Source organism: Volvox carteri (genome assembly GCF_000143455.1).
Source record: "Volvox carteri f. nagariensis unplaced genomic scaffold VOLCAscaffold_1, whole genome shotgun sequence".
NCBI lineage: Eukaryota > Viridiplantae > Chlorophyta > Chlorophyceae > Chlamydomonadales > Volvocaceae > Volvox > Volvox carteri.
In genome coordinates this window covers 307,840-334,204 of record NW_003307545.1, presented here as the reverse complement: position 1 = coordinate 334,204, position 26,365 = coordinate 307,840, and the positions used below count along the sequence as shown (strand labels likewise).

At 56.7% G+C, this 26,365-nt stretch overlaps 1 protein-coding gene across 1 annotated transcript; it reads left to right on the top strand.

Annotated features, from left to right (window-relative positions):
• Positions 1–6,126: 6,126 nt before the first annotated feature.
• VOLCADRAFT_115581 (uncharacterized protein) lies at positions 6,127–14,863 on the top strand (the record flags this gene model as incomplete). Its single annotated transcript, XM_002945944.1, has 16 exons — positions 6,127–6,162; positions 6,714–6,830; positions 7,285–7,463; positions 8,049–8,179; positions 8,428–8,624; positions 8,935–9,108; positions 9,771–9,846; positions 10,261–10,550; positions 11,011–11,112; positions 11,855–12,022; positions 12,293–12,466; positions 12,509–12,644; positions 13,079–13,179; positions 13,237–13,305; positions 13,709–13,913; positions 14,769–14,863. 16 exons carry the CDS (start codon positions 6,127–6,129, stop codon positions 14,861–14,863), a joined length of 2,250 nt encoding a protein of 749 aa, XP_002945990.1.
• Positions 14,864–26,365: the final 11,502 nt, after the last annotated feature.

Sequence of the window (26,365 nt, the reverse complement as noted above, 5' to 3'; positions counted from 1 at the left end):
AACCATGCACGCAACCCTCGGTATAACCATATTTTCTGTAATAGCATTGTTTGTGGCTGTCCATGGATTCAGAAGGAGTCGGAAGAAGCGGAGATACCAGCAGAGTTCTTGCGTCGACAGGACGGATTCCGCGTATGCATTAAGGTCTAGCTCCTTGGGCACATCATTTACACCCATGGGCTGTGTTCAATCTGTGGAAGGATCAGGTGGAGGATCCGCGGGGGATGACTTACAAGTCGGAGCTTCAGACGGCAAACCTACTAATGTCGCTGTTGCCAGCTCGCCGGGTGTTCCTTTCGATGGGGTTGCAACATCAGCCCCAAGAAAACAGGTATGCGTTGTCACGGCGGCCCCCAGCGTTCCATTCCTGTGTGATGGTGTCGGTCCTACTGTCCAGGTCCGTGACTCCGTCCACGACATCAATGGAGGAACCGGCGAAGCGTCTAAAGATGGTGAGATATAGAGCTGTTAATTTGTAGCCTTTGGGACGACCCTGTCGAAACAGGGTGGACCGTAAAGCCAAGCTCATTACCTTTTCGGCTTTTCCGCAGACCGCCTGGACAGCTACAAAAGCGGCACGTCATCACGTGGCAAATGCGACGATAAAAGGTGCTGATGCAGTCATGCTTCTCGTTTTGCCCTTTTGTGCCGGTTCCGACCGACAAGGTAGCGACAGCGTGTTGCAGGGTCTCCTACACATTTATTTCTGCCGCATGCCTTCGTGGGCATCTGGCAGGCATCCTAAAACGTTTGCGCCGGGTCTCCGATGCGCGCATTCACTCTTTGTAGCGTACCCCCAGTAGGAGCAAGCGTAACCCCAATACTACCTACGTCATATACAAAAGCCCCGCTTCTTTTATAATAGGTGTTTTCAGCCTTCTTTGCCAGCCGCCCCGGGCCGACGCGCGTAAGTGTCGTCTCCTGGAAGCTGCATATCCTGGAAATCCCAGTCCATATGACTGGGCCGCTGCCCTTCCCCCTCTCCATTTTCATGGCAGGGTCCGCAACTCTTTTCCCCAATTTCCGTCTTGCAGAAAAAGCATAGTCTCCCGTATGCACATAGCTTAATATGACGAGATAATAGACCTTGGGCCTGGCTTGGCGCCGCCCTGGAAACCCCATAAACCCCCGCACCCTCCGATGTCACCACCATTCGCGGGTTATGGTTTATCGTTCTAGCCATCCATCCTTGTAAACCCGTTTTTCATTTCCTAGAACTCTGCTCCCGGCTAGTGCTTACCTTAATCCTGCATAACCCATCTTAATGCCAACAATGCATATACGCCGTTACATCAGCGGCTTGGCGAGTACCTACCCCCTCTTCTTCCCCTTGCCGTCACCTGTTACGTTGCTTCTATATGCTGCTACTAAAGAGTCTGTGCTGTGGTTTCTTTGCCGTACCATAACTGCTGTGGCAGTGCAAGCAAGGAAGTATTGTCCTCGAAGTATTAACACGCGACTGAATCACACCCAGGAAAATGGCCGAGGGGGGACGGCAAACCTCTTGACCCTCTCGAGGCCCTGAGCCCCTCAGCTCCGTAGCCTTGAAGGTCCCCAAAGTGCAATTACCTTCGCACGGCTCGGCTCGGGAGAACAAGTTCGGACTTTGTCAGCAAGGGGTACCGACGCGTAATGTCGTTTTCGTTTGCTTAGAAAACTAATCCAGTTGCTGCGTCGTTAACAATTTTCAAAGGTGCTTTCCCAAAGCTGCTGAAGTAAAACCGCTGAAGCCCCGTTGGGTAGTGAAGTTCTCTGTAACGGTATTTGCCGCCTCTTGCGTCACAACCAAACCCCCCAAACCCTAAAAACGACAACTTTCGCCTCGTTCAGATGGTGCAGATGTTATTTTTCCCGTCGTCTCTTTTCATGTTACGTGGCTATCTGTGCTCCCGTACTGACGGTTACGACGCTTTCCTCCTCGTACGTTTCTCTCCCTTCTTTTCCTCTTTTTTATTTCATTTCCGGTCTCTCTCGATGCCTACCGCTTTAGCTAGCCCAGTTAGTCCCAAATCAGATCAATTCATGCCGTCCATGTTCTGCGTAGGTCAGTGTCGGGGTTGGATGCAGGGGCACATCGCACATCTCGCCTCCTTCGCATCAAGGGCTAGCGCCAAACAATACCTTCTGATCACGTAACACCACTTCCTGTACAAGGCCACCTCCTCATTAGGAGTCCTCCTCTTTCCTTATAGCATCTTTCCATCTACTCCGGGCTTGAGAGACCATCCCAGGAATACGACAACACAGAATATACTACAACGTATGCCGGTGGCAGTCTTTTGCGCTTGTCTTGCTTTTTTGGTTTTCCGTCTTTTCGTTGATTGATTGACTGGCCGAAACCCACAAATGTGCCGCTGGCCCTCTCGCTTTCACTGGGGCTCTTTTGTGCTCCCCCAGGTCCCCTGGCACTTCCGCGGAACCGGGTAATGCGGGCGCAGCCCCAACCGCTGCTGCTGCCGCTGCTGCCAACGACACGGCGTCCATTACCACCGACGAACGCAATCCCGGCGGGGGCGCGGGGGTCTCATTTGAAGGTGGCGGTACGGCAGGTCACCGGAATTCTAGCATAGACGCCAAGGTCAACAGCAACCGCAGCAGCTTTGCCGCGGAGGGCATTACCGGTGATCGGCAGTACCAGGCGTTGATGGCGGCGCGGGGAAGCAGGGGCGGGCCCATGGGGGCAGCTGGCAGCGGCGGCGGTCATTCTCCGATGCCGCTGGAGGCTGCACGGTCGAGTGCGCAGGCTCGTTTGAGCAGCATTCAGGCGGCGGACGTGATGGGAGTGGGTGGAGACAAGGCGGCGACTGTGCCACGGGGTGGGTAGCTGTAGTGTTGGGTGGAACACGGAATGAGGCCATAGAGGCCAACGGGCCTCTGTCTGTGCGAGTGCCAGTGTCAGCATCAGTGGGCCAGGGTCTTATCGTGCATCTGCGTATCCGCGCCTCTGCATGAGCAGCACGGCCCTTACTGGCAGCAGCTTCACTAGGACCTTTGGAATGCCTTGTGCTGCATTCCTTGCCAGCCATTTCTCGACCCTTTTCTCCCCCTTTTCCTCCCATCCTCCCGCGCAGCGTTGGCCCCCGCGCACGACCCTCTTCCCGGTTTCCAGCCGCCTGCCCCCTTGTCCTCCGCCTATCCCCCTCTGGGCGCGATCCCCCTGGACACACCGGTGCCACTGGAGGTGCTGGGCCGGCTGTGGGGCTGTCGCAGTGGGGAGGAGGCGCTGGGGGTGAGTAGGGTCGGGAGAGAAGGGGTGGGGTGGGCTGGCTACCACTGCAGCTCGTACTCTTGCTGCTATTGTTACAGTTACCGCGCGGCGCCTGTTGCTTGCTGGGCATGTGTGTCGGTTGGATTGCGGTTCGTGGTGTTCTCGGCCGTCGTTTATCAGCGTTGCCTGTGTGCGTTTTTTACTCGGTTCTTGGATCAGTTAAATCTTAACCCGTGGTGGGCCAATAATTCCTTCTCACCTCTGCCTCACCCCTCACCCCTCCCTCACCCACGTTCGTGGTTCGTCTTTCCCTCCCCCCGGTCAACCTGTTCTCCCACCTTTCCTTCCCCCCATCCCACCGTCTCGCTCCCTTTACCTTCCCCCTGGCTGTGTGTGTATGTGTGTGTTTCCCACACCCCCCCCATCCTATTCCAGACCGCCCGCGCATTTGCCTCTTTAGGCATCCTCCGCCTGGCCTCCCTGGAGGACGGCTCCTGCTGGGCCCTCCCCGCGCAGCAGCACGTGGCGCATGCGGCAGCGGCGTGGCCCGAGGTGGTGGCGGGGGTGCACCGGCAGCTGGTGGAGGGCTACTCACGGAGGGGCACGGTGCCACTGGATGCGCTGAGGGATGACGGCTACATCATACAGGTGTGTGCGTGTGTGTGTGTGCGCATGTATGTATGTGAGTGTGCTTATGTGACGGTTGTGAAGGTGTGAATGTGCTTTGAATGTGGCTTTGCATGTTTTGAGGTTTTGCGGGTAGTAGTGTGTGGATGAAAGTGGAAGAAATTCCTGTTTGCGGGCATACAGGGGTCTTGGAAGCGGCAATGCGTGTGTGCGTTTATTTGTGCGTTTGTTTTGCAAGGATTGTGGGTTGAGCCACAGAAATGATGTGTTCCAAGTAAAAAGCCAAGGCACGAGGCACGTGTGTAATTAACATCCACTGGTGTATTCTGTTCATATGACATACGAATCATTCCCCTTTCACCTACTTGCTCACCTCACGCACCGGGGTTTCCCTACCCCCCTCCCCGGCCACCCTCGGTCGCACAGGCGCTATCCCACCACCTGGTTGGCTCGGGTCAGCTGGAGCCGCTCAGGAGGTTGCTGATGAACCCCGGCTGGCTGGAGTCCAAGCTGCACGCGTACGGAGTGGGGGCGGTGGTGCGGGACTTCAGGAGGTGAGGAGGAGGAGGAGGAGGAGGGCGGGGGGGGGGCAAGCAGGGGGGCGGGATGGTGCGGGAAGGAAGAGGGTGCGCGTGAGTGCTGACTAAGCCCACTCCAACCCGGTTGCCGTGGGCCATGCTCCTGCCTGCCTGCTCACTCACGCCTGGTGCTCTTTGATTATACGGACGCCGGCAGTCGCCGTGTATATCAACGAGGGTCTCTGATCTCATCTCAGGTTTGCGTCATCATCCTCCAATATAATTTTCCCTCCAAAACCTCCCTTTTCCGTCAGTCGTCTGTGCTTTTCATCGTGTAAAACCTTCTCCTCTCTCGTCGGCCCTCATCACTCCTAACCTACTGTCATTCCTGTAACCCTCTCCCCCCTCCCTCCTGCTCTCTTCCCCCACGCGTTCAGGTTCCTTCAGGAAGCCCAATCCGACGAAGACGCTCTGGACGTGAAGCTGCTGCTGCAGGCCTTCCAGCTGAGCCTGGGTGCGGCCATGGAGCACCCCAGCAGCCGCATGATGAGGGAGCAGATGCTGGCCAGGCTTATGGCGGTGGCGGCGGGGGGAAGGTTGAAGGTAATTGGGGAGGTCGGATGTTTGGGCGATGGGTGGGTTGGGAAGGGGAGGTGTAAGGTGGTAGGGGGGTTCGAGGTGTGGGATAGGAGTGAGGGGTGGGCTGGGAGGTAAGAAGGGGGGAGAATGAATTCACAGCCGGACCCCGCACAGGACCTGTCATCACCCGTGCCAGGGTTGTGGAGTTACCTGGGGGGCTGTGGGTTGGACCGTAGCTGCGAAGCGAAGCAAACGTGGCGGTGGCGGTGGCGGTGGTGATAGGGACACCTATTGTCTTCCGTTGCCCCCCCCTGCACCTCACCAACCACCCCAATTTCTCTTCCCCGCCACTCTCTCTCTCTCTCTCTCTCACACACACACACCCACACACCATGTCCGACCCTCAGGATTGGTTTGTTGACCAGACCGCCAAATGTGCTGCGGAGAGCATGTTGGCGGCCAACTCGCGGCTGCTTCACCTCATGCCCAGATCGCCCTCCCTGGCGCAGGTAGGGGGAGACGGGAGACTGAACACGGGGGAGGAGGGGGTGGGAATTGCGTGCGCGTATTGCACCGATCCGGTGTGTTTGCGTACTCCTTTCATGTACCCGCAAGCCAGTATGGCAGTACGTCGCTTTTAAGTATGTACAAGCCCAGTAGCCATCTCCTTGGCTGAGGACAGCGGGTGATGCGTCAGGTAACGTCAGGTTGTGTTGTGTGTGGGCGGAAAGGAGGAGTCGTGTGGTCTCACGCTGTCGGCATATGGGGGCTCTCGGGGGACTTTTTCCGGGCGCGAATCCCCCGACCCCGATATCGCTCTCCTCCTCATTCCTGCTTTCCCATTCCCGCCTCCCTTCTGCAATATATATTTTCCCCTGCCTCCCTCCCTCCCTCCCTCCCGCCCTGCCTCCCTCCCTCCCTCCCTCCCGCCCTGCCTCCCTCCCTCCCGCCCTGCCTCCCTCCCTCCCTCCCGCCCTTCCTGTTATGCATTCGTTCATTGCGTCATCATTCCTTCATCCGGTACGACACTGCGCTTGTTTTTCTTTTCTTAAGCGTTTCCATTTCCTTTATTTTCCCTTCTCAGTCAAAATTTCAAATCAGCCAGCCAGCTAGTACTTTTCCTCAGCAGCATTCGCATGTCTCCTTGTCCTTTATCGCACCCGGCTCACCTCTTTGCTACCCTTTTGTTTTTGCATGTGCCTTTTGCCACGACTTCTGCGGCCTGGCCAGGTGAGTCCAAAGGGTGGTTCGAGCTTCTTTGGTATATCGCGTTGGCGTCGGTCGGCTAGCCGGAATAGAATAGTCGGGTCGGTCGGGTCGGTCGCACGTTTTAGTTTTTTTGGGGGGTTGGGAGGAGCACTTGCATACCGACAGCCTTTCAGTATCAGCAAATCAGCCTTTTTCTCCAGGCCAGCAACTTTAGGCCACCTTTACGACAGCAATATTTTACTCGCCGCCTTCACTACTACTTTTCTACACCTACTTCTTTACGGATTGGCTATACTATTCAGCTTTTTAATTCTGGCGGCTTAGGTAGGTAGGATTTCCGATATCAACGTCACTTCGTCATCCCGAGGTCACAGTCGTCACAGTCGCCACGGACGCCTTTCGGTCAGTTTTTACGTTTGCTACTCTCTTGCCCTGGCAGCAGCTTCAATCGTGTGTGGTTCGTCTTTCCTCCCTCCCTCCCTCCCGCCCTGCCTCCCTCCCTCCCTGCCTCCCTGCCTCCCTCCCTGCCTCCCTCCCTCCCTGCCTCCCCCTGCCCTCCTTCTGGCCCCCAGGCGGGTGGCATTCAGCGCATGACCTTGCGGGGCCACTCGGGTCCGGTGCCCCGGATAGCAATTGCCCCTAACTGCTGCGAGGTGGTCACCATATCCGAGGACGGCTCGGCACAGGTAGTGAGGAAGGGGGCGAGGGGGTAGCCGGAGGTAGAGGCAGAGGCCCCGGCTCCGTATGAAGTGTGTGTGTGTGTGCAGTGGGGGAGGGGAGGGTAGAGTAGTGCGGGGTGTGTTAGGATTGCGAGGTACACAGAGCCCAGTGGTGAGTGGGGGGTTGAGGCTGCTGTTTGCCTTTTTTTGCCGTGGGGGACTTACCAGGATGGGGTCGGGTCGGGGGCCCCGCCATTGCCTCCATTACGGCTTTGCTCGTATTCTTGTTGTTGTATACACCACTGAAACTACGGTCCTCCACGCCCCCACCTCCAACAAACCACCCATAAACCCGCCCAACGCTGTTCCCCGTCCGCACTTAGCACCGCACTGCGACTGTCCACCGCTGCATGCGACCACATGGTCTCCCATCTCGCATTTTGAATCCCCCGGTCCCCCGCCTTCCCTGGCTGCTGGTCCCTAGGTCTGGGACATGAACATCGGTGACTGTGTGATGCACCTGGCTCGGGGCGCGCCCCTCACCGCGGTGGGTATCACCCCGGACAGCTCGGCGGCGGTGGTGGCGGCGGCGGACGGAACTGCGGCGCTGTGGAGCCTCACTACCGGCCAGGTCACACACAACTTCAAGGGACATACGGGCAGGTAGGAGAGGAGGGGCCGAGGAAGGGACGAGTATGAACGGGACGCAGGGCGAGCGCTTCCCCTCTTCCCCCCTCCTCGTCCTCCAGCAGCAGCAGCAGCTTCACTCGCTTGTGGTTCGTCTTTTCCCCCCTCCTCCTCCGAGCCCTTCTCCTCCTAGTGCTGCTTGGTGGGGCTCTCCGTATGTTGCTTTGCCGTTAGGATGCCGTTCGGCGGCGGTTTCTTTTTGCTGTTTATGGAGGGGAAGAAGAACCCCACCTGTTTAGAGGGAGCCCCCTAGAGCCCCTGGCTGGCTGTCCCACCTCGCCCGCTCTGGCACCCGCCCGCGCACCTCCCTCACCCCTCTCTCTCCGCATCGTCCGTTTCCCTCCGCCATTTTCGCGTTGGGGCTGTGTGTCGGGGCCGTGATTCCCTTCACCTTGACCTTGCGTTCGTACAATTACCCTGCCGACCCCTTATCCCCCCGAATAGGCTCCTTGCTTTTTGCATATATAGGGTTAAGACGTCGACAGGTGGTTATTTTTACATTTTTCTGCAAACGATTTTCCTAATCCTCATCCCCTGCCCCTTCCCCGGCCCCTCCCCCAGGATCAACTGTCTCGCCATAGACAAGCAAGGCATCCGGGTGGTGACCGGCTCCGAGGACCACACGGGCCGTGTGTGGAACCTGCACAACGGGGAGTGCGAGGCGGTGCTGCGGGGGCATGGAGGCGCTGCGGGTGAGAGGGGTGCGTGTGCGTCTTCACGGGCAGGTACCCTCCAACCATCTGGCGACCCCTCCCTTCCCCCCTGTGTGGCATAAGCCTCTCCATGTCATTTTGGGAGCTCAAACGCACCCTTGCCCCGCCCTTCCCGCATCGCGCCGCTGGATGGAAGTTAGACTGATTCAATTTTTCAGAGCGTTGTGGATTTGGAAAACTCCTCACCACACAACACAACACCCTTCCCCCACCCCGCCCCTCCGCAGGTCTCGTGGGAAGTGTGTTGGACGTGTGTGTTTGCTCGGACGGCACGTTGGCGGCGACCGTGTCTGACGACTTTTCTTGCCGCGTGTGGGACCTGGACGAGGACGGCGAGCAGCTGCACCTGCTGGAGGGCCACGGCGGCTGGGTTACCTCGGCGGCCTTTGTGGGCACCACCCACCGCCTGGTGACAGCGTCGCATGTGAGTAGTGGGGACGAGGAGACCCGGGGACCGGTTCTCAGAGGGAGGGGGAGGGGCTAGGGATCTCGCAGCAGCCCGCGGCACACCCGACCTGCTCTGGAGTACTCCACCGCGAAGTGTGGTGTGCTTCATTGTGATGGATGTCTCTCTTCATGTGATGATACAGGTCAACGGGACGAAGTCGTGTACGGTTAACTGTCGTGTACGACCGCCTCCTCCGCAGCTGTTCCTCTCAATTTTCCTCCACTTTGAATTACCTTCTTTTGATCCCAATTCCCCTTTCCATCCCCACCCACCTCTCCGTGGCCAGGACGCCACCGCCCGGTTGTGGGACGCCCTTCGCGGCCGCTGTCTGTTTGTTCTCAGCGGCCACAGCGGCCGGCTCAACCGCGTGTCTGTGGACCCGGGGGGCTCCTGGGCCATAACCGCCAGTGACGATCACACGGCCCGAGTGTGGGACTGCGAGACGGGGGAACTGAAACTGGTGGGTGGGTGGGTGGGTGGGGTTGCGAAAGGTGGGAGGGAGAGGACGATGGCAGGAAGGTGGCCATGGAGGGCTGTCGTGTATTTATTGATACGTTGTTCTTGCTCTTGAGTGTCCTTTGAGTGTCCTTTTCCGTGTCATTGCCAACCCCGGGGCCCCTCCTTCGTCCTGTCCCGTCTGGCCTGCCCCCGTCTCAATGAACGAAAGAACGAATGTATGATGTTGTTACAGGGTGGTATACCACCAGCTTCACCAGCGGTCCCCTTTCCCGAGGCAGTTCCCTGCTCTCCCCTGTGAGAGGGGCACCCTAATCCGTTCACCCCATCCGACTTCAGAATGTATTCGTTGGGTTCAGCAACTCAACACCAGCATCAATCTAGCGGATCAACGGCGCCACAACTTAGTTCCTGGTCAGCTCGCAAATTGCTATAATCACGTCCTACACCGTCCACAAGATAGGGGGCCACCTCCCAAGTCAACATCCCTCACACACCGAGGGGTCGGCAGGCGGATTTGAACCCGGGATCTCCGGGAGCAGAAGTCAGGCCTTAACTTCTGCCAGCCACCTGCCTGAATGTATGTAAATTCCTCCCCGCTCCCCCTCTCTCTCTCTCTCTCTCTCTGTCCCCCCCTGCTTCTGCGGCCACACCTACGGCCCCCAGGTGCTGGAGGGTCACAGCGCCCATGTGACAGACGCCGCCATCACCCGGGACGGCCGCAAGGCAATAACGGTGTCGGGTGAGGGAACGGGAGGGGAGGGGGAAGAAGGGAGGAAGGGAGGGAGGGTGTACGTTACCAGGAACAGCTTCTTGCGACGTTGCTGCTCCCCACTGCTCATCATGTTGGACAGGCTCCCAGGGGAGACTGCTGCGGCCCCAGCACTAACGCCCCAACTAGCGCATGACGGCACACCCTGTGACACTCTCACGCGATCAACCCCGTCAATCGTCCGCTCTCCCTCCGCAGCTCGCGGGTTCACAATCGAACCCTGGGTTACCCAAGAACTAGCACGCACAGACACACACTCCCAATACACACACAGACACTCTCTCAACACACACACACTCTCTCTCAACACACGCACACACACACACACACACACCTATCACGTCTTATGTTCCCCTATATTTCCCCCGTCCCCCCCGTGTTCAGGTGACGGCACATGCGCCATGTGGGACATGGCAAGTGGGGAGCGGGAGGCGCTGTTGGAGGGGCACACGGGGGAGGTGGCGGCGGTGGTGCTGACGCAGAGGGGCAGGTTCGCCGTGACGGCCGGGGAGGACTGTACGGCACGTGTTTGGGACCTGGCGGCGGCGGCGGAGCGGCCGGCCCCGGCTCCGACTCACGGCGGCAAGGTGTCGGCGCTGCAGTCCCTGCCTGACGGGCAGCTGGTGGTTTCGGCGGGGGACGACGGTCGTGTGTTTCTGTGGGACCCAGTGGAGGTGCGTGTGCGTGTGTGTTTTTGTGTGTTGTGGGAAAGGGCCGGGGGGAGAGAGGGGAGTCAGGGTCAGGGTGCGTTTTGCGTTTGATTCCCTGTGGGGGCCGTTGTAAGCAATGGGTGATAAATAGTGGGAACTGGGTCTCTCAGCCGCACCTGAAACCCACATGGCCTAGGCCCTTCGCTGCACGCATGTCATTAGTTCCTCCTTTCCTCCGGGGGTGGGGGAACTGCGGCCACCACGCTGTGGACATGCGGACATGCGGACTAGGCTAAACCAATGTTTTGGTTTCAATATGGAAAGGTTTCTTGAATTCCTCGCCCCTCCACCCATTGGTGGGGTGGGCCAGGGGGGTTTGGGCCTGCAGCCGGTCCTTTCTTGCTCCTGCACCCTCATATGTGGTTCCGTTCCGCTCTCCTCCCGCATGAATCCTCCCCACCCCACCGCTATCCCCCTCTTCCAGGGCGTGTGTTTGAAACAGCTGGATGGTCACCGAGTGGGTGTTCGCTTCATGCGGGTGTCAGTGGATGGAGACTGTGTGCTCACAGGGAGCGGGGACAGACAGGTACGATGGTATCCAAGAGGTGTACGACAGATGTGCCGTACGTCCTATATGCCGGGGCTTAGGAAACCGGGGTGGTGGCGATGGTGACCCCGTCCATCCTTGTTGGCGTCCTCGCTTTTTTTTCGCTCTTTCCCCCTTCCCCTTCCTCCCTCTCCCTCCTCTTCGAAACCGCCGACTGGTCAGTCCTGCTACCGTCCTGTACATCTGCCGCACCACGGTATCCTTGGCAGCAGCTTCACTCGCTCGTGGTTCGTCTTTTCCCCCCCTTCCCTCCCCCCTGTCCCCCGGTTCCTCTGCTTCACCCGCTCTGGCTTTGGCGGGTGCTGGGCGGACGGGATGAACCGCTTCCCCCTTCACTGTACACCGCACTGTGGCCTGCCTCGGTCCTTACACTTGGGGCGCAGTCCCCGCTTTTGACCTACACTGCCATCGCCCTTCCCGCTGCTCTTTCCCCCCTCTCCCCTTCTCGGTCTCCTTCCTTTCGCCCCCGCCCCCTCTACTGGCACCCTATGATTCCCACGTACCCCGGCCACCACACACCACATCCTCTGCGCTCATCCTTATTCCTTCTGCTATAGCATATTATTATTATGCACCCCTTTCCCCTCCGACCCTTTAGTTATGCCTCCTTTATATCTGGCGCATCACTCTTTCCGTGGCATCAGCTTCACTCGCTCGTGGTTCGTCTTTCCCTCCCCCCCCCCTTTCCCCCCTCCCCCCCCTCTTCACCCACCTACTCCAGATCAACCAATGGAACTGGTCCGAGTACTCTGCGGCCGCCCAGGAGGTGGGCCTCCGCCGCTCCCTGGAGCGTAGGGAGGTCATGTTGGCCACCCTCACAACAGCTGGCGGCAGCACCGGACGAGCAACCAGCTCCGTAGCCTACGAACTGGGCACGGGGGGAACCGCCGTCAGTGCAGCCGCTAATGGCGGCGGCGGCAGCCCTTGCGGCACATCCAACCGCAGCAGTGAAGAGGACCCAATGGCGGCCTTGGCGGCGCTAAAGCCGCCGGACGCCGGCGGCCTGGCCGCTGGGGGAGCCGGGGGCAGCGGCGGCGGAGCCGCCGCCTCCTTACCGGCCCCGAAGATCGCGGCGAAGTCCGCTCAGCCGCCGTCGGCCTTGCCGCACCACCTGCTTAGCTCTGCCGCTGGCAGTATCAGTCCGCGTCATCCTCCGCAGGCGCCGTCGCCGGGCAGTGGCGTGAAGCCTTGCAAGAGCCTTCTAGATATGGTTTCGACGCTGCAGCGGGATCCCTTGCGGGCCAGCATGCCGGCCCAGCAGGGCAGCCGTGTGAAGCACATGGCTTTTGATGGTTCCTGCCGTACCGCTGCCGTACTGTTGTTTGACAGTACGGTGAGCATATGGGACGTGACATCGGGCCGGTGTATTGCGCAGCTGATTCGGCGTGGCGAGCGCGATGCAACTCGGACTCATTCTGGCGGCGTCAATGCGGTTTACCTGGCTCGCGATGGCTTGACAGCTATCACCATCAGCAAGGACAACACGGCCCGAGTGTGGGATGTGGCCACAGGTGCGTACGGGGATGTGTGCGACAGTCTTGTCGTACCTTGTTACATAGAGAGTATTGTTATTACATGTTGAAAGATGCATAGAGGGGCGTTAAGTTGAGGAGGATGAGTGGAGGAATGTGGGGGCGGGAGATCTTGACGGGTTTTGGAGACCTTGTTAATTAGGTTAAAATTTCTAACTCACCGGGGCATGTGTCGTACTTCCCCCCCACGTCGTGCTGATTTTCATGGCCTGTATGTAGTACGGGCGCTCTACTAGCAACCCACATCCTGCATTACCTCCGCACTTGGCCTAGAACAGCTGTCAAAGGTGTCACATTCGTTCACATTTTTCCAGCTAAGCCCATTGCTGCATTACCCTCCCCCTCTTCCTCCTTCCCCCCCTCTAATCGTCTCTGCTTCCACGTCCACTCCCCACCCTCTCCTCACCGTGCAGCAAGCACTCGCTTTGTGGTTGAGGGTCATACAGACGGCCTGGTGGCTGCTGACATTTCGGGTGACGAACAACTGCTAGCTACGGCCGCGTACGACAAGACAGTACGAGTGACGCGATTGACCCATGGGTCTCCCGTGGCGGTCCTGGACCATCCTCAGCCTCCCATTACCGTCAGCTTCAGTCCCAACAGTCGCTGGATGGCGGTGGGCCTCGAGGACCATACCGTGGTAGGTGGTAGTACCGTGGAGTGGGCCATTGGACAGTGAATTCGCGAGTGGCGGTAGGATCGAACCGGGGACGCGACGACGGGTTTGGGAGCCTTCTCGTTCACCGGAGAGGAATGTCGTTGTTTATACGTCTTTCTTTTCCCTCTTTAAAGGCAACCCTTCGTGCAACAAAGCCGCTGGCGCTGGGGAGGTGTTCGGAGGTGCTGCGGCGGCCGGCCCCCCCAACCCATAAATTTACAAGATACCTGCCGTACACACACCCACACCCCCTTCCTTCCGTACATTCACTCAGGCAGCCGCTGCATGTCACGTGGGTAATGGTCTTTTCCTCCAGCCTTCCTATCCGCTACCCCTGTTATGACTCCCCTCTATGAACAACCCCCGCACCTCCGCACCCACGCAGGTGGTATGGGACCTGGTTCAGCGCTGCTGCCTGCCCTCCCTGGACGCGCACAAGGCCCCGCTGGCGGTCCTCACCTGGTCCCCGGACAGCCGCTTCCTGCTGACTGCGGGCCAGGACTGCACGGTGCGGCTGTGGAGGAGCGAGGACGGCCGCCAGCAGGCGTTCTTCATGGGGGACGCGGCCATCACCACGGCCTGCTTCGCTGGTGCGTCCGTCCGTCCTCGGCGATTGGGGGGTTGCGGCGGGGGAGTTAGCTTCAGTTATTCGTTGGATTTAGAGGTTTGGCGATGATGCCCCGTGGCAGAAGGGAGGGACGGTAGAGGCAAATACACCAAACATAAAGTATTTATCATGAATAAAAGCCTGTCAAAAGTATGAAATCCAGGATACTAGTCCCGTCGTTGCTTTTAGAATTTACATCTATGAACTGTTCCGCCTGCCATTGAGCTATTACGGCACAATACATATTCATAAAAGGCACCAGGGTCCTGCGATTGTAATAGACTTTTGTTGCCAGAGAATATTTTCTAGAGTTAGCACGGTATAGTTCAAAACACGTAATCCTTTTTTACTAAGGTCTCAGATAATTAATTTTTCTTCAGAGATTTGGTGTTTTTCCCATAGTTGGTCTATTTTTCTTATTTTTTGTTGAAGACTCTCTTAACATACTAATAGGCTTGAACACCCCTTGTTTTTTTATGACGTTTGTCCGAAGTTAAAAAAAGACGAATATCATTCGTTTATTGTAAGAAGACATACTATAAATTTTTATGTAATCTCTATAATGAGATAATAAGAGAGCTTCAAGATACACATACACACGCGCGTAGTCGATTGCGAAGAGGAGGGGCTTTGGCGGTCTTTTCACCCTTACATCGACCAGCTCCCTCACCTTGTAAGAGAAATAGCTCCACTCGAACAGATACTTGAAGGAATATAACCACCACAACCGTTACCACACCATAATCTGTGTGACCGTATAGCATCTGATACCGCCCTCCCCTTTCTCATCACCCTCATCCACACGCGCCCTGCCACCTCCTTACCAACTCCGTATCAGGCCACCCCAAACCCGACATAGTGGTGGCGGGTGACGCTGCCGGTACCGTACACTTTCTGGACTTTGCTGAGGAGCTTCAGGGCTGGTCCACATGATCAACCAACCAACTAACCAACCAACCGTGAAGCAATTACCGGCAACCGCCCAACGACCAATGAAACGATTAGCTGAAAACTTTAGGCATACCCGCATGCCGTGATGCGCTTGGTTTATGCAGTTTGGACTTTTAGGCGGCATGGGATTGGTATCGATCGGTCCCTTTAGGATGCTCCAGGCGGTTGGTGTAGGGTTTTAGGTTTTTTCCGCGCCAAGACGCTGTAGGGTGGAGGTGGAGGTCTACTGCCTGTCCTGGAGCATCCGGAGTGGGGGGAATGGAGGAATGGGGGCTGGTGAGGGAGGCGGGGCGGGGAGATTACAGGGGGGCGAGGGTTTTATTCCCCGTCGCTTTGTGCGCTTGAATTGAATTGTGGGTTGTGGAGTAGTAGGGCAGGCGGAGGCCTAAGGCTGGGGGGGCAAGGGGGGGGGAGGGTAAACAACTGTACATTAAAAGCATTATGAGTTATGTGCCATTTTCTGTGTGTGGCGGTAGAGCCCTCCTACTGCTCGACGGGAAGTGCGCCGCGACCTTGCCCGCTGGCCTGAGTGTGATTTCAATCTCCCCGTCCTCCTCCCCGTCCTCCGGACCTTCGTGTGCTAATTAACGGAACAGAACTCAACTGCCATCAATTCGACTGTGCGCCGCATATGGTCCGTTTGCTGCAAGAGCGAGAGGGGGAGAGGGCTGGGCGCGCGTGTATTGCTGCGAAGAGCTGCACGTCAGTTTGTCTGTGCGCCTGTCTGTCTGTCTATCCGTGGACCTGGCGGCACAGTATGACAAGTGCAAAGTGGAAGAAAGGAGCGGCGGGGATGGTGTAAATGAGATTAGTACCACGGCACGGGGACACAGAACGGCGACCGGTCGTTGTTTGTGTCCGCTGTGGAGTTGACTTCCCTCCCTCCACGCGGGGGTGAGCTGTTTGGCGGTTGGATGAGGCCCGTAGTGCGGTGGGTGGTCCGCAGCCGCAAATCAGCTGCAGCAGATGCAGCTGGAGTGACGGCTAGGGGGGCGTTGTTGCGTCGGGGATAGGTTGGCGATGATGGGGGGAGGAAACGCCAAGATGGTATGGGACGAAAGGTTGTGAGAGCAAGATGGAAAGGCCAGGTGGGGAGGGGGGACTGTTTGGAGCAGTTAATGAATTGAGTCGGCTTGGGAGGGGTTAGCGCCACTGCGCAGCTGGGTTGTCCCACATGAGGGGGGAGGCCGCGGGGTTTGGGATCCATGTCGGTCGGTCGGTGTGTCGGTGGGGGGTTTTGCAGGTGGGATCCTTCCCTCCCTTGAGGAGAGAGCGCGCACAGGTGCCGCCTGGGCCCGCGCCAGGCTTCCCCTCTGCAAGAAGGCGAAAGGCTGCTTTGACGGATGATAGTTTAGTGGTTTGGGTTCAGGTGCCTCGCCGTATCGTTTTTTTCTTGTTCTTTTATGCCGAGCTCTTTATTCACTCCTCGCATCTCGCACACTTAGGTTAGTATTGGCGGTAGTATTCACACAATATTAATAATAATGATGATAGTAATAATAATAATAATAATAATAATAATGATAATAACAATAATAATCTGCAGTGCGATTTGCCTTGCTATCGAGTTATCGCATCATACGGCTCGTTCCTAGTGCGCGCAATTTGCAGCAATTCGCCTCTTTGCTGATGCAAAATAAAAAAAGTTAGCCACAAGGAGGGATTCGTCAGCATTGGCGTGTCAGCAATAATTGATGTAGGATGAGGAAGGGGTGTGGCGGGGGCCATGGGAGGTGTGTCCTATACAGGCAATACAGGCAATAATGCGACATGAGAAATGCGCAGATGAAGGATTGGGGGAAAGGGGCAGTCGGAGCAGCATTCGCCACCTTACGAGAGGAGAGGAGTCATGGGGCACTGAATGTGTCGGGTTAGGATTCGGCGATTTGTAGTTCGAGGCTGTCACAAGGGGGAGGGGATGGTAGGAGGAGGTCCCGGTGTTTCGGCTGCGGTGCATAGTTGGGTTGTGCTGGCAGTTCTTGGCAGTTGAAAGATGCGGCGGGAAAAGAGGGCGCAAGGATGGGGTAGTGGTGGCGGCGCTGGTGGGGTGTACTTGGAAATGGGAGCCGAAAATCACGAAAATGGCCAGTATGGAGGCAGAGGGGGAAAAAAGGCGATAAGACCTTTTTTTAGGAGGCGGCGGCAGTGGCGGTGGACGCGGCGGCGGCGGGGAAGAGATTACGATGTACATGGCCGCGGAGGTGAGGTCGAAACTGGCTACTCACCCAGTCACCCTGCCTGCTACGCTCTTGCCTCTAATAATGTCAAAGATTATGCTGATGCTAATGCCGCGTGACGGTGTAGATGATGCTAATGACAATGACAACGATGATGATAATCACGATGGTGATGATGATGATGATGATGATGATGATGATGATGATGATGATGATGATGATGATGATGATGATGATGATGATGATGATAATGATGATGACAATGATGAGTGTTGCGATTGATAATGCGAGACGACGATAGTAAGATGATTATGGTGATATGATGGGGATGCTGCTAATCATCGTAAGAATGGATCTCTACATAAATCGTAATGCCGATGACGGTGAAAAGAATAAATTGCTCCTTTGGTCGGGGTCGATACATATGCAGGTGCATCACAACCCTTTGCACTCGCCACCGTAACCACTACCACCACATCATCCACGCCTTGGTTTGGCTGTGGCTGGATACGTTGGGTTGTGTCGTACATTTGGAGGTGTCGAGCTTAATAGTAATAATCCATAACGCGTTCTGTATGCATGTATGTATGGATGGACGTATGGATGGATGTATGGATGGACGTATGGATGGATGTATGGATGGACGTATGGATGGATGTATGGACGTATGTATGTATGTATGACGGTGCAGTGGGCGAAAGACGACGGCGCGGGGTGTTGGGTGCTGTGGGTGCCGCCACCCGCACTTCTTGGCGCGACGCCTTTTCGACTCATGTGGGTGTTTAACGGAGCGCGCTCCGTTGGACAATGGATGGCTCCAGGGTGGGTGAAGGGGGCCCATCATAAAGTGAAGCGTGGAGAATCCAAATAAATATTTTGCTTTTTTCCCTTTTTTGCTCGTCTGGTGGTGTTTGGCCATGTGGTGTTTGTTTTACGCTGCTCTTGTGTCGAAAATCCTTCGCCACGCCGCGGCCGCCGGATTATCTGTCCATCCGTCCATCTAATATCTATCTGTCTATATATATCGACTATATCGCCTACCATGTCACCTATTTAGGATTCAATAAGCGTTATGAGAGGAAGCTATCGCGGGAGACGCGGACGGGCACTCAGCGAAAAAAACACCTGCCTGGCTTGAGGAACTTGTTTCGGACCAGCTCCAAAAATAATTGGGATAACACAAGTTCCTCGTATCACCTCGTATGTGTGTTTGTTAGTGTAAGGAATGGCTGGTGGTGGATGTGGTGGCGTGTGCTTGTGGGTATGTATGTACGTGCAGATCTAGCTCGTGTTAGTTGCCATGTCGATGTGTGTTTTGCCTTCACCTGCTCCTCTCCTCGTTCGTGAAATGTGGGTCGTTCACACCACTAGGGGGCCTTCAAGAGGTGGTCGAGGAGGGGGGGGCACAGGGAAGCTGTAGTGTGGATACATGTTCTGTATGGGGGAGGGAAGCTGGAGTTGCGGAGGGAGGTTTGGTGGTTACGGTGCTACGATGCTAAACACCGGAACACGCAGGGCTGGAGATGCTGATGCTGTGGCAGTGGGGCCTCCGTACTTTGGAATGTACTTGCGAAAAGCTCCGGACGGGGCTGCGGCGGCTGGGTTGCGGTGTACGAGGTGCTGACGTGCGACGTGAAATGGAGACTAAGTGCGATACGTGGATGCCACGTTAATGGATGCAAAAGAACTAGTTTTAGGTGAAAACCGTGCATTCTTTGCGGGAAATGGCAAGAAGACACCTTTGGCGGGAAAAATACTGCTGTGTTGTACTGTACTGCACTGCACTGTACTGTGAGAGAAGCGCTGTGAAGCCGTCGTTCGACCGACCAACTGTCCGTCGCCTGCCGCCCTCTCCCCTCCGACCGTAGCGTAGCTCGGTTGTCCGTCTGCGTGTGTGTGTGTGTGTGTGTGTGTATGGCCGCTTGGTGGGGCCCCACGGCAGCGGAGGGGGAGGCTGGTGAGGAAGGAGGGGAGGTGGTGAAGAAGGCGAAGGTGAAAGCTGTGTGGAGGTGGAGCGAGGGAAATGGGGGATGGCGATGTAGAGGATGGGGGAGGGTAGCGAGGATGAAAAGAGGAGGTGGGAGATGGAGGGAATGTAGGCGCTCGCCCCGATGTGTTGTTTATAGGTGTGCCCTCGCCCTCCTGGCGGTTCGTCTTCTCACCCCTCCCCGTCGGGTTTCCGTCGCTTTCTTCCTTTCCTGAGGTGAAGTGAAGTGAAGTGGAAGTGCGGGTTGCTGGGGGAGAGAGGCAAGGAGGTGGGGTTCGAGGGAGGGCTTAGCACCCGCCGGGTGTTTTGGAAATGGTACGTGCCCGTTGGGGTGGTTGTAGTGATGGCGGTCAAGGATGAGCAGGAGACAGGGAGGGGGGATCCGAGACGGGGAGGGAGGAACCACCCTCCAGCGCTGTTTTCCTGCAGTGTGAAGTAGCATTTGTTACGTTATGGCAGTTAATGGTTTTCCTCTGGCTCCGTTGGCACAACTTGGAACAACTTTCTGCATGTATTATGTGAACATGAGCAACACTGCATCATCACTTCAGTGACTCGATTGTGCTCCAAGCCGCCAAAGTGCGGCTCATTCGGGCTCGTTTCAGCGCCCTTTTTCGAGACGCTGTACCGTCTCCCCTGGCGATAACGGCCACCTAGTTACTGTAGTATTACATGTACGATGCATGCACGTGCGACCGGCAGCAGCATGCGCCTCTTTCTCTATATACATGAGAGTGTGTGTATGTGTGATTGCTCAAGGAAGGGCCGGCGGTGTGTGTGTCATCATGGTAACCCGGTTTGCTACCGGCGGTTGCTCTGGTAGCTGCAAGAGAGGAGCTGGGCACTGTAAGGAGCTGGGCTGGGCTGGGCTTGATTGAGCTTGCGGCGAAGGTGTATTTGTGTACAAAAAAGGGTATGCTGGGTATCCCGACACGTGCAGTGTGAGAAACTCTCTCATGCGGGCAACAAGCCACAATTCTTCGCACGTTCGTGGTGAGGGGAAATACCCAAAACCCCATCATGCACTTTGGAAAACGCTTTGGCGCGTCGGCTGTCTGCGAGTGGGGCGCTGACACAGGGGTGTGTGTGCCAATACAGTACAACACTGATGACTTGCACCAGCATTGTACAATGTGAGGCGCTCCTTTGCTTTTATTGATTTCGCGGTTTCCAGACGTTTCTCAGCAAGCGGGTATTGCAAGGGGGGTCATGTTGCTTTTACTAGGAATATATGTATAGTTAATTCAGTGAGGGGGAAAGTGCGTAAAGGGTTTTGCTGTACTGGGGTGTACCCTGCTTCGAGGTCCCATACTGATGCACATTGCCGTACATGCGAGAGAGGAAGAAAATCCTACGGGCAAAGGCTCTGTCGAACTAGCAGCAAGTCAAGGCGAAGGGGGGTTGCAACATGAAGCGCCATGTCTACGGCAAGAAAGGGCCCCAAAAGGGGGGAGGGGGAAACCACTTCCATGTGAGGAAGCGGAAGGCTCGTTGATTGCATCGGGGTCGGACGGCGTAGATGGAGAGCAGAGGAGGAACGGAGAAATCGAAGGAAGAGTAAGGGGGGCGAGGGCAGCGCACCATTATTTTATGAACACCGATACCGAAGTTTTTTTAGCGTTGGTACTGGTCGGTCTCTTATCTGTGCGCATCATCAGTCGCACCGCGCCGCCGAAAGCAGTCTTCGCTTCGGTTGCGGTTTCCCCCCTCCCCCCCACCTGGCCTGGCCCCCTGTGCAGTTTGTGCAGAAGTGGTGAATTGTGATGATTACAGACAGTGGTGATACGGCCGAGACGAAGGGTTTGTATTTGTTTTGCGAGGCGCCTATGCTTTTTTGTTACATCTCCCGCTACGATGCCTTGCTACATTATCGTTCATTCACAGTGCGGACGGACGCATAGATTTCGCGTTTGCGGCTGTTTGTGTGCCGGCGAGGACAGGTATGTTGGCTGGCTGGCTGTTTCGTCGAGAGACTTAAGGGGATCTCCAGGATGAGCGCCGTGCGGTTTTTGCTCGCTTGATCTTTTACAATTGCGTTGTGCTTCATGGCTGAGGGACACGGTGCGAAATAGAAGCATTTGCTGTGCCCGGCAGGGTGGGGCGTGGCACTGGACGCAAAAACGCTGCCTATCTGTTAAAGCTTTTCCTCATCTTCAATATTTACGGTACAGCAGGCACAGACACCCGAGTCTGCATCGCCTCCTTTCAGGAGAAGTACATCGCGTAGCTAGTACGACAGGCAGTCTGTGCGAAGGCTCGGATATGGCCTTAGAGGAGCTGTAAAGTTATGGCGTGTTGCCCGAACGAGGGTTAGTCCCGACACTGATTGCGTCTACACAGATACGACAACGGGTAACGGCAAGCCAGCTCACCGGCTGCTAGAGAAAAGTGCTCTTTGCAAGCTTTCGATAAATGTCATCGTTGTTCAACGGTAGGTTAGAGGGAAACCCTGGTATTTCTCTCTTGTAAATGGCTAGCTAATAACCCTTAGCTCCGATAAACTACGACCTACTACGACACGTCGCAGACGTGGGTTACAAATGGCCAACGACGGTTAAACCTTCTTGGAAGCAGCTGCGCCTTACTAAGAATCATATTGTTACTCGCACGTCATGATTATTGATTAACCAAGTATACTTAGCTCCGCGCAAGTAACAGGTGCTTACAAGAAGCCACAAACTCCGGCAGCAGCCATCCAAGGTCTTAGGACGCGTGCTGTTTAGCTGGGACAGACGGATGACCTTCCTTAATCTTCAACTAAAAGCGTTACGGTATCCGCACCCAGTAGATCTTAGCAGCGTTGAGTCAGCGCGGAAGCTTGTAATCTGGCTGGAGAACCAAAAGGCAAGGAGCGCTAGAGTTATGCATTCAGCTCACGAATCGCCTCTTGTGTTATCTTTGCCTTATTGCCAAAGCAAGTCCTCTGTGCGCCTTTGCTGACCTGCGGTTGGCTACCCACATTCCGCCATGTGCCGATATGCCCTAAACCACAACGGAAATCTTGCTAATGGTGTTCGATTATAAGCTGTTTTTGCATCAGGCGAAGGTGGATGAATTGTATGTTGGGCCCCCTTGCATATCTCTCTGCACACACGCTGTGGGTTCGACTAAGGGCTGCACGGCCTTCGCACGTCCCCACCATGCCCTGAATCTTACATTCCGCCATACAAGATTCACAATTTGCATTCTTTAATTCCACCGGCCATTTCACCACCGGACCTTTCCTGTCCCTTCAGCGCCACTCACACCAGGCCCACCCCAACCAACTTCAGCCACCCACCAACCGTCGCCGCGCATCCACCTGCCAATTAACGACCCTGCCATCTACCACCCCTTACCTAACTGTGTAACTACTTACCTGCCTAACTACTATCCTACCTACCTACTTACCTAACTACTATGAAGCTACTACAGCTCAGCCACCCATTAGTCAACCCTAAGCCTACCGAACTTGTTCACCCCAAGTGCGGGCCAACTGACAGCCCCCCGCGCACCCGCCGACTCCAGATCCGCGAGTACAAGATTGAGGAGCGTAAGGCCCTTTTGGACGTACACTCCCCCAAATGGGGTGCGGCGTTTCAGAAGGCACGGAAGGACAGATTGGGCGGGCAAGGGAACGCCAATCCCTCAGCACCACGATTGGGGCATTTCATTAACATTTCCGCACTCGCAATGTGGCTGATGATGGTGATCGTGATGATAATTGATGATAACAGTCATAAGGCATAATGAAGCAAACGTAACGGTAACGGTAACGGCAACGAAACAGTTTCGCTGATGTAGAATGTCTTTCTGCAGCCGTTCTCGACCTACCCCTCTCTAGTCCTGTTGATTTGCCCCCTTCGCGCTCCTCGACCCGCCACTTCGCTTCCCTTTTCCCCCTCTCGTCCGTATGCACGTACGTACGGCAGTACCTTCAAGACCTGGAGTGCCCCATACCGGCCAACGACCTCAGTGCGGCTCTGCACTGGCTCGTGGCCAAGGCGACCAGCCTGGAGTATGAGGACAACGGTTAGTTAGTTGACAAATGAACGCTTCTGCTTTTTTACAATGGAACTCTCGCAATAGATTATGATGCAGCTGTACACTCGATAAGAACGTCTATTCTGCCCACCTCCCCTCCTCCTCTGGAGGGCTACCCCCTTTGCCGCATATCAGCCGCTACAGTAGCTGTCAATCCGCCACTGGGAACGCCAACTAACACAACTAACTGGCCGTTAGTCCGCCAGTAACCGCAGCCTTCCCGCGTGACCTGTGGCGGCCAACACCTGACCCCTAGTAGTAGTAGCAGTAGCAGTAGCAGTAGTAGCAGTAGTAGCAGTAGTAGCAGTAGTAGCAGTAGCAGTAGTACTAATAGTCGTAGTAGTACTCGTTGTTTGAGTGAGGCACCCTGATGAGGGTCCTTCCTCCTCCGCCCACTGGATAGAGCACTGCTCCGGGAAACGCAACTTGGACAACCCCCACCCGTTGCATAACCCCCTCCTTGCCGGTCTACGACTACTGCTACTGCAACTACTTCTACTACTGCTGCTACTGCTGCTACAACGGCAACGGTACCCTCTCGTGTCTGTTTGCCTGTCCGTCTGTCTGCTTCAGCCGACAAGCTCGTCGCAGGCGGGCCGCCAGGCCGAACCCCCGAAGCATCACCGGGTTCGGGAAGGGCGCCGGCCCCGTCGTCCTCTTCCTGCCCGCCGCCTTACTCCGCTTCCAACCGGGGCGAGGACGAGGTGGTGTTCACTGACCGTGGGTGCCCTTCGAAAGGGGGGAGAAGGGGATGATGAACGGGTTGGGTTGGACAGGGGACAGGTGCGGGCGAGCCGTGAGAAGGGGTTCGAGGAGACCAGAAGTCCAGAAGAAGGAACCCACTGACTTGGAGGGCTGGAGGCAGGGAGGGAGGGTGTGAGAGAGGGAAGGAGGGAGGGTGTGAGGATGGGGCAGGAGGAAGTGGAGAGGGGGTGGGGGAGGAAAGGAGCAGCACCGTACGGAAGCATCGGAATCCGAAAGGGACTTCCTCCTACCCCCAAGAACGGGGACTGATTCCCGAGTATTGAGTATTCTTCGTTTCTCCCTCCTCGAGGACCTCCTGCTCCCGACCAGATTAATCCAGATCCAGCTCAACTTGCCCTTCACCTCGACCTCCACCTTTTCCCCCGGTTGAACACGGTGGCCGTTACCCTCCCTCTCTCGCCCGCCCGCCCGCCCGCCCGCCCGCCTCCACCATCCGCAGTCCACGAGCCTCGAGTAGTGGCGGCGGTGGTTCAGTTGGTGGCGGCAGCCGGGGTGGGGACTTCGGGGGCGGGGTACGGACCCGGCAGCCGCAGTGGCGACGGTGGGCCTGGTGAAGGCACCTCGGCCGGCTCCCCCTCATCCCTGTCCCTGGTGCAGCAGCTGCGGGTGGGTCCAATGAGCTGTTGGGACTGGGGGGACCTGGCTCACGGTTGGGAGGCCTTCGAGTGAGATAGGGCCGAAGGGCGGCACGAGGTCGGATTGCACGGTGCTGGTTCGTGAATGCGGGATGAGGGGCGGAGTATGTCTGCCTGTCTGTATCTCTGTCTGTCTGACTGCCTGTCTGCCTGCCTGTCTGTCTGTCTGTCTGTCTGTCTGTCTGTCTGTCGATCAGGCCGCTGCACAGCGCTGCGTGTGCGAGATGGGCCCCGCAGTGGGGGGAACGGGAGGGGTGTGGAGTGCGGGGCGGCCGCCCAGCCAGGCGCTGGAACGAGTTCCACTGGGCTTCGAGGTGGACGGTAAGCCGGGTTGTGAGGAAAACCCACGGAGAGGATGAGGAGGAAAACCGATTACTAATTTTCTTCTTGATATATATTTTTTGTAACTCATTACAACATCACGGGATGAGGGGCTTAACGGGCGTATGGAAATGCGAGCTGCAGGCGATCTGGCCCCCGTGGGCTTTTACCAATATGCTGTTTGACACGCCAACATGCCGTACTGCCTGTCCTTTGCATTTTTGTCGCAGGTGAGGCGCTTCGTACGGCCGCCGCTGCGCTTCGGATGCTGTACATTCGGGACCTTCGGAGGCTGCAGTCGCAGATCGACCACGCCATCGTGGAGATGCAGGTACGAACAACGGTACGGCTGCGTGAATACACTTACTGGTATGGGTATGGGTATGGCGACACTGATTAACCCAGTGAATTTCGCATCTTTGCAACCCCCCCTCATACGAACACGTGTGGACTACCACAGCCGCGCGAGGGCTGCGAGAGAGGTTTATTTTTAACCCGGTTTGTACCGATACCGGAATTTATAGAACGATAATTCGCGTGTGTTGCCGACGGGGGGGACTGTGGAGAGGGACTCACCGCAGAACCCCCCAGTCCATTCGGGGGCGTTTCCCGCTCCCGCGGCGGCGGCCCCCGGGATTTTAGGCAATCGACACATGTACGTGGAGCCACCACCGTGTGGCTGGATGTGGTGTTCGCCTGTTTTACTACGACTACCAGCCGATCCCCTAGCCATGTGGGCCATGCGAGTCCCCACCCCCCCATTGCGTGTGGCGGCACTGAGGCGTGAGGCGGCACATGTTCCACGACGTTGCGGAGCTGCCTTGGGCCCCACGTGGCGCGCAACCCTCCATGTGATGCGCGCACGTGTGTGGGTGTTTTGCCGTACAGGAGTACACGGCAAACCCGAAGACGGACTCCAGCCTGGGCAAGGTCGGTCGCTGAAGGCCGTCCCTCGCTCAGCACCTGTCTGTACGAGTGACAGTGGGCCGCAGTGTGTTCACCTCTCAAGCTGCTGGAGTGCGAGTGCTTGATGACACGAAAGGAGGCGTCCGGTCCGGGTGCTGGAGCGGGGCGGCAGAGCACGATGCGCGCGCTGCTGATGGTAGTGGTGTCAGTCAGTGGCGGGAGGAGGATACGGCAGCAACTGTAGCAGCAGCAGCGACAGCGGAGCTTTATTGCTTGCTGCAGGGCTGCTCCCTCTCCTTCAAAAGGACGAAAAAGGACCTCGTTCCGTTGTGTTGTGCTGTTGTCATGTCGGGGTCGAGGCTTTGAGTTGAGCGGACATGTGGAAGAGGGATACGGAAGCTGGAAAGCCACTGGGAGAGAGCAAAACACACCGGGCTCAGTTGCCTAGGAAATACGAAGCGCGGGCCATTTCCTCTCACCTACAAGTCCTCGTGTTGCCAACCTCTGTAAACCTTATCACTCTGGTCCAATGCGCCACTGGCTGGCAGCCATCCCGCCTCTGGGACGTGCTGAGCGGCACAGGATTGACCCTGCCGCATTGTCATCCCTGCTCTTTGTCTGTCGGGTTGATTTTCAGAAAGCCCTTGATTGTGTTCCGCGTCGCCTGCTT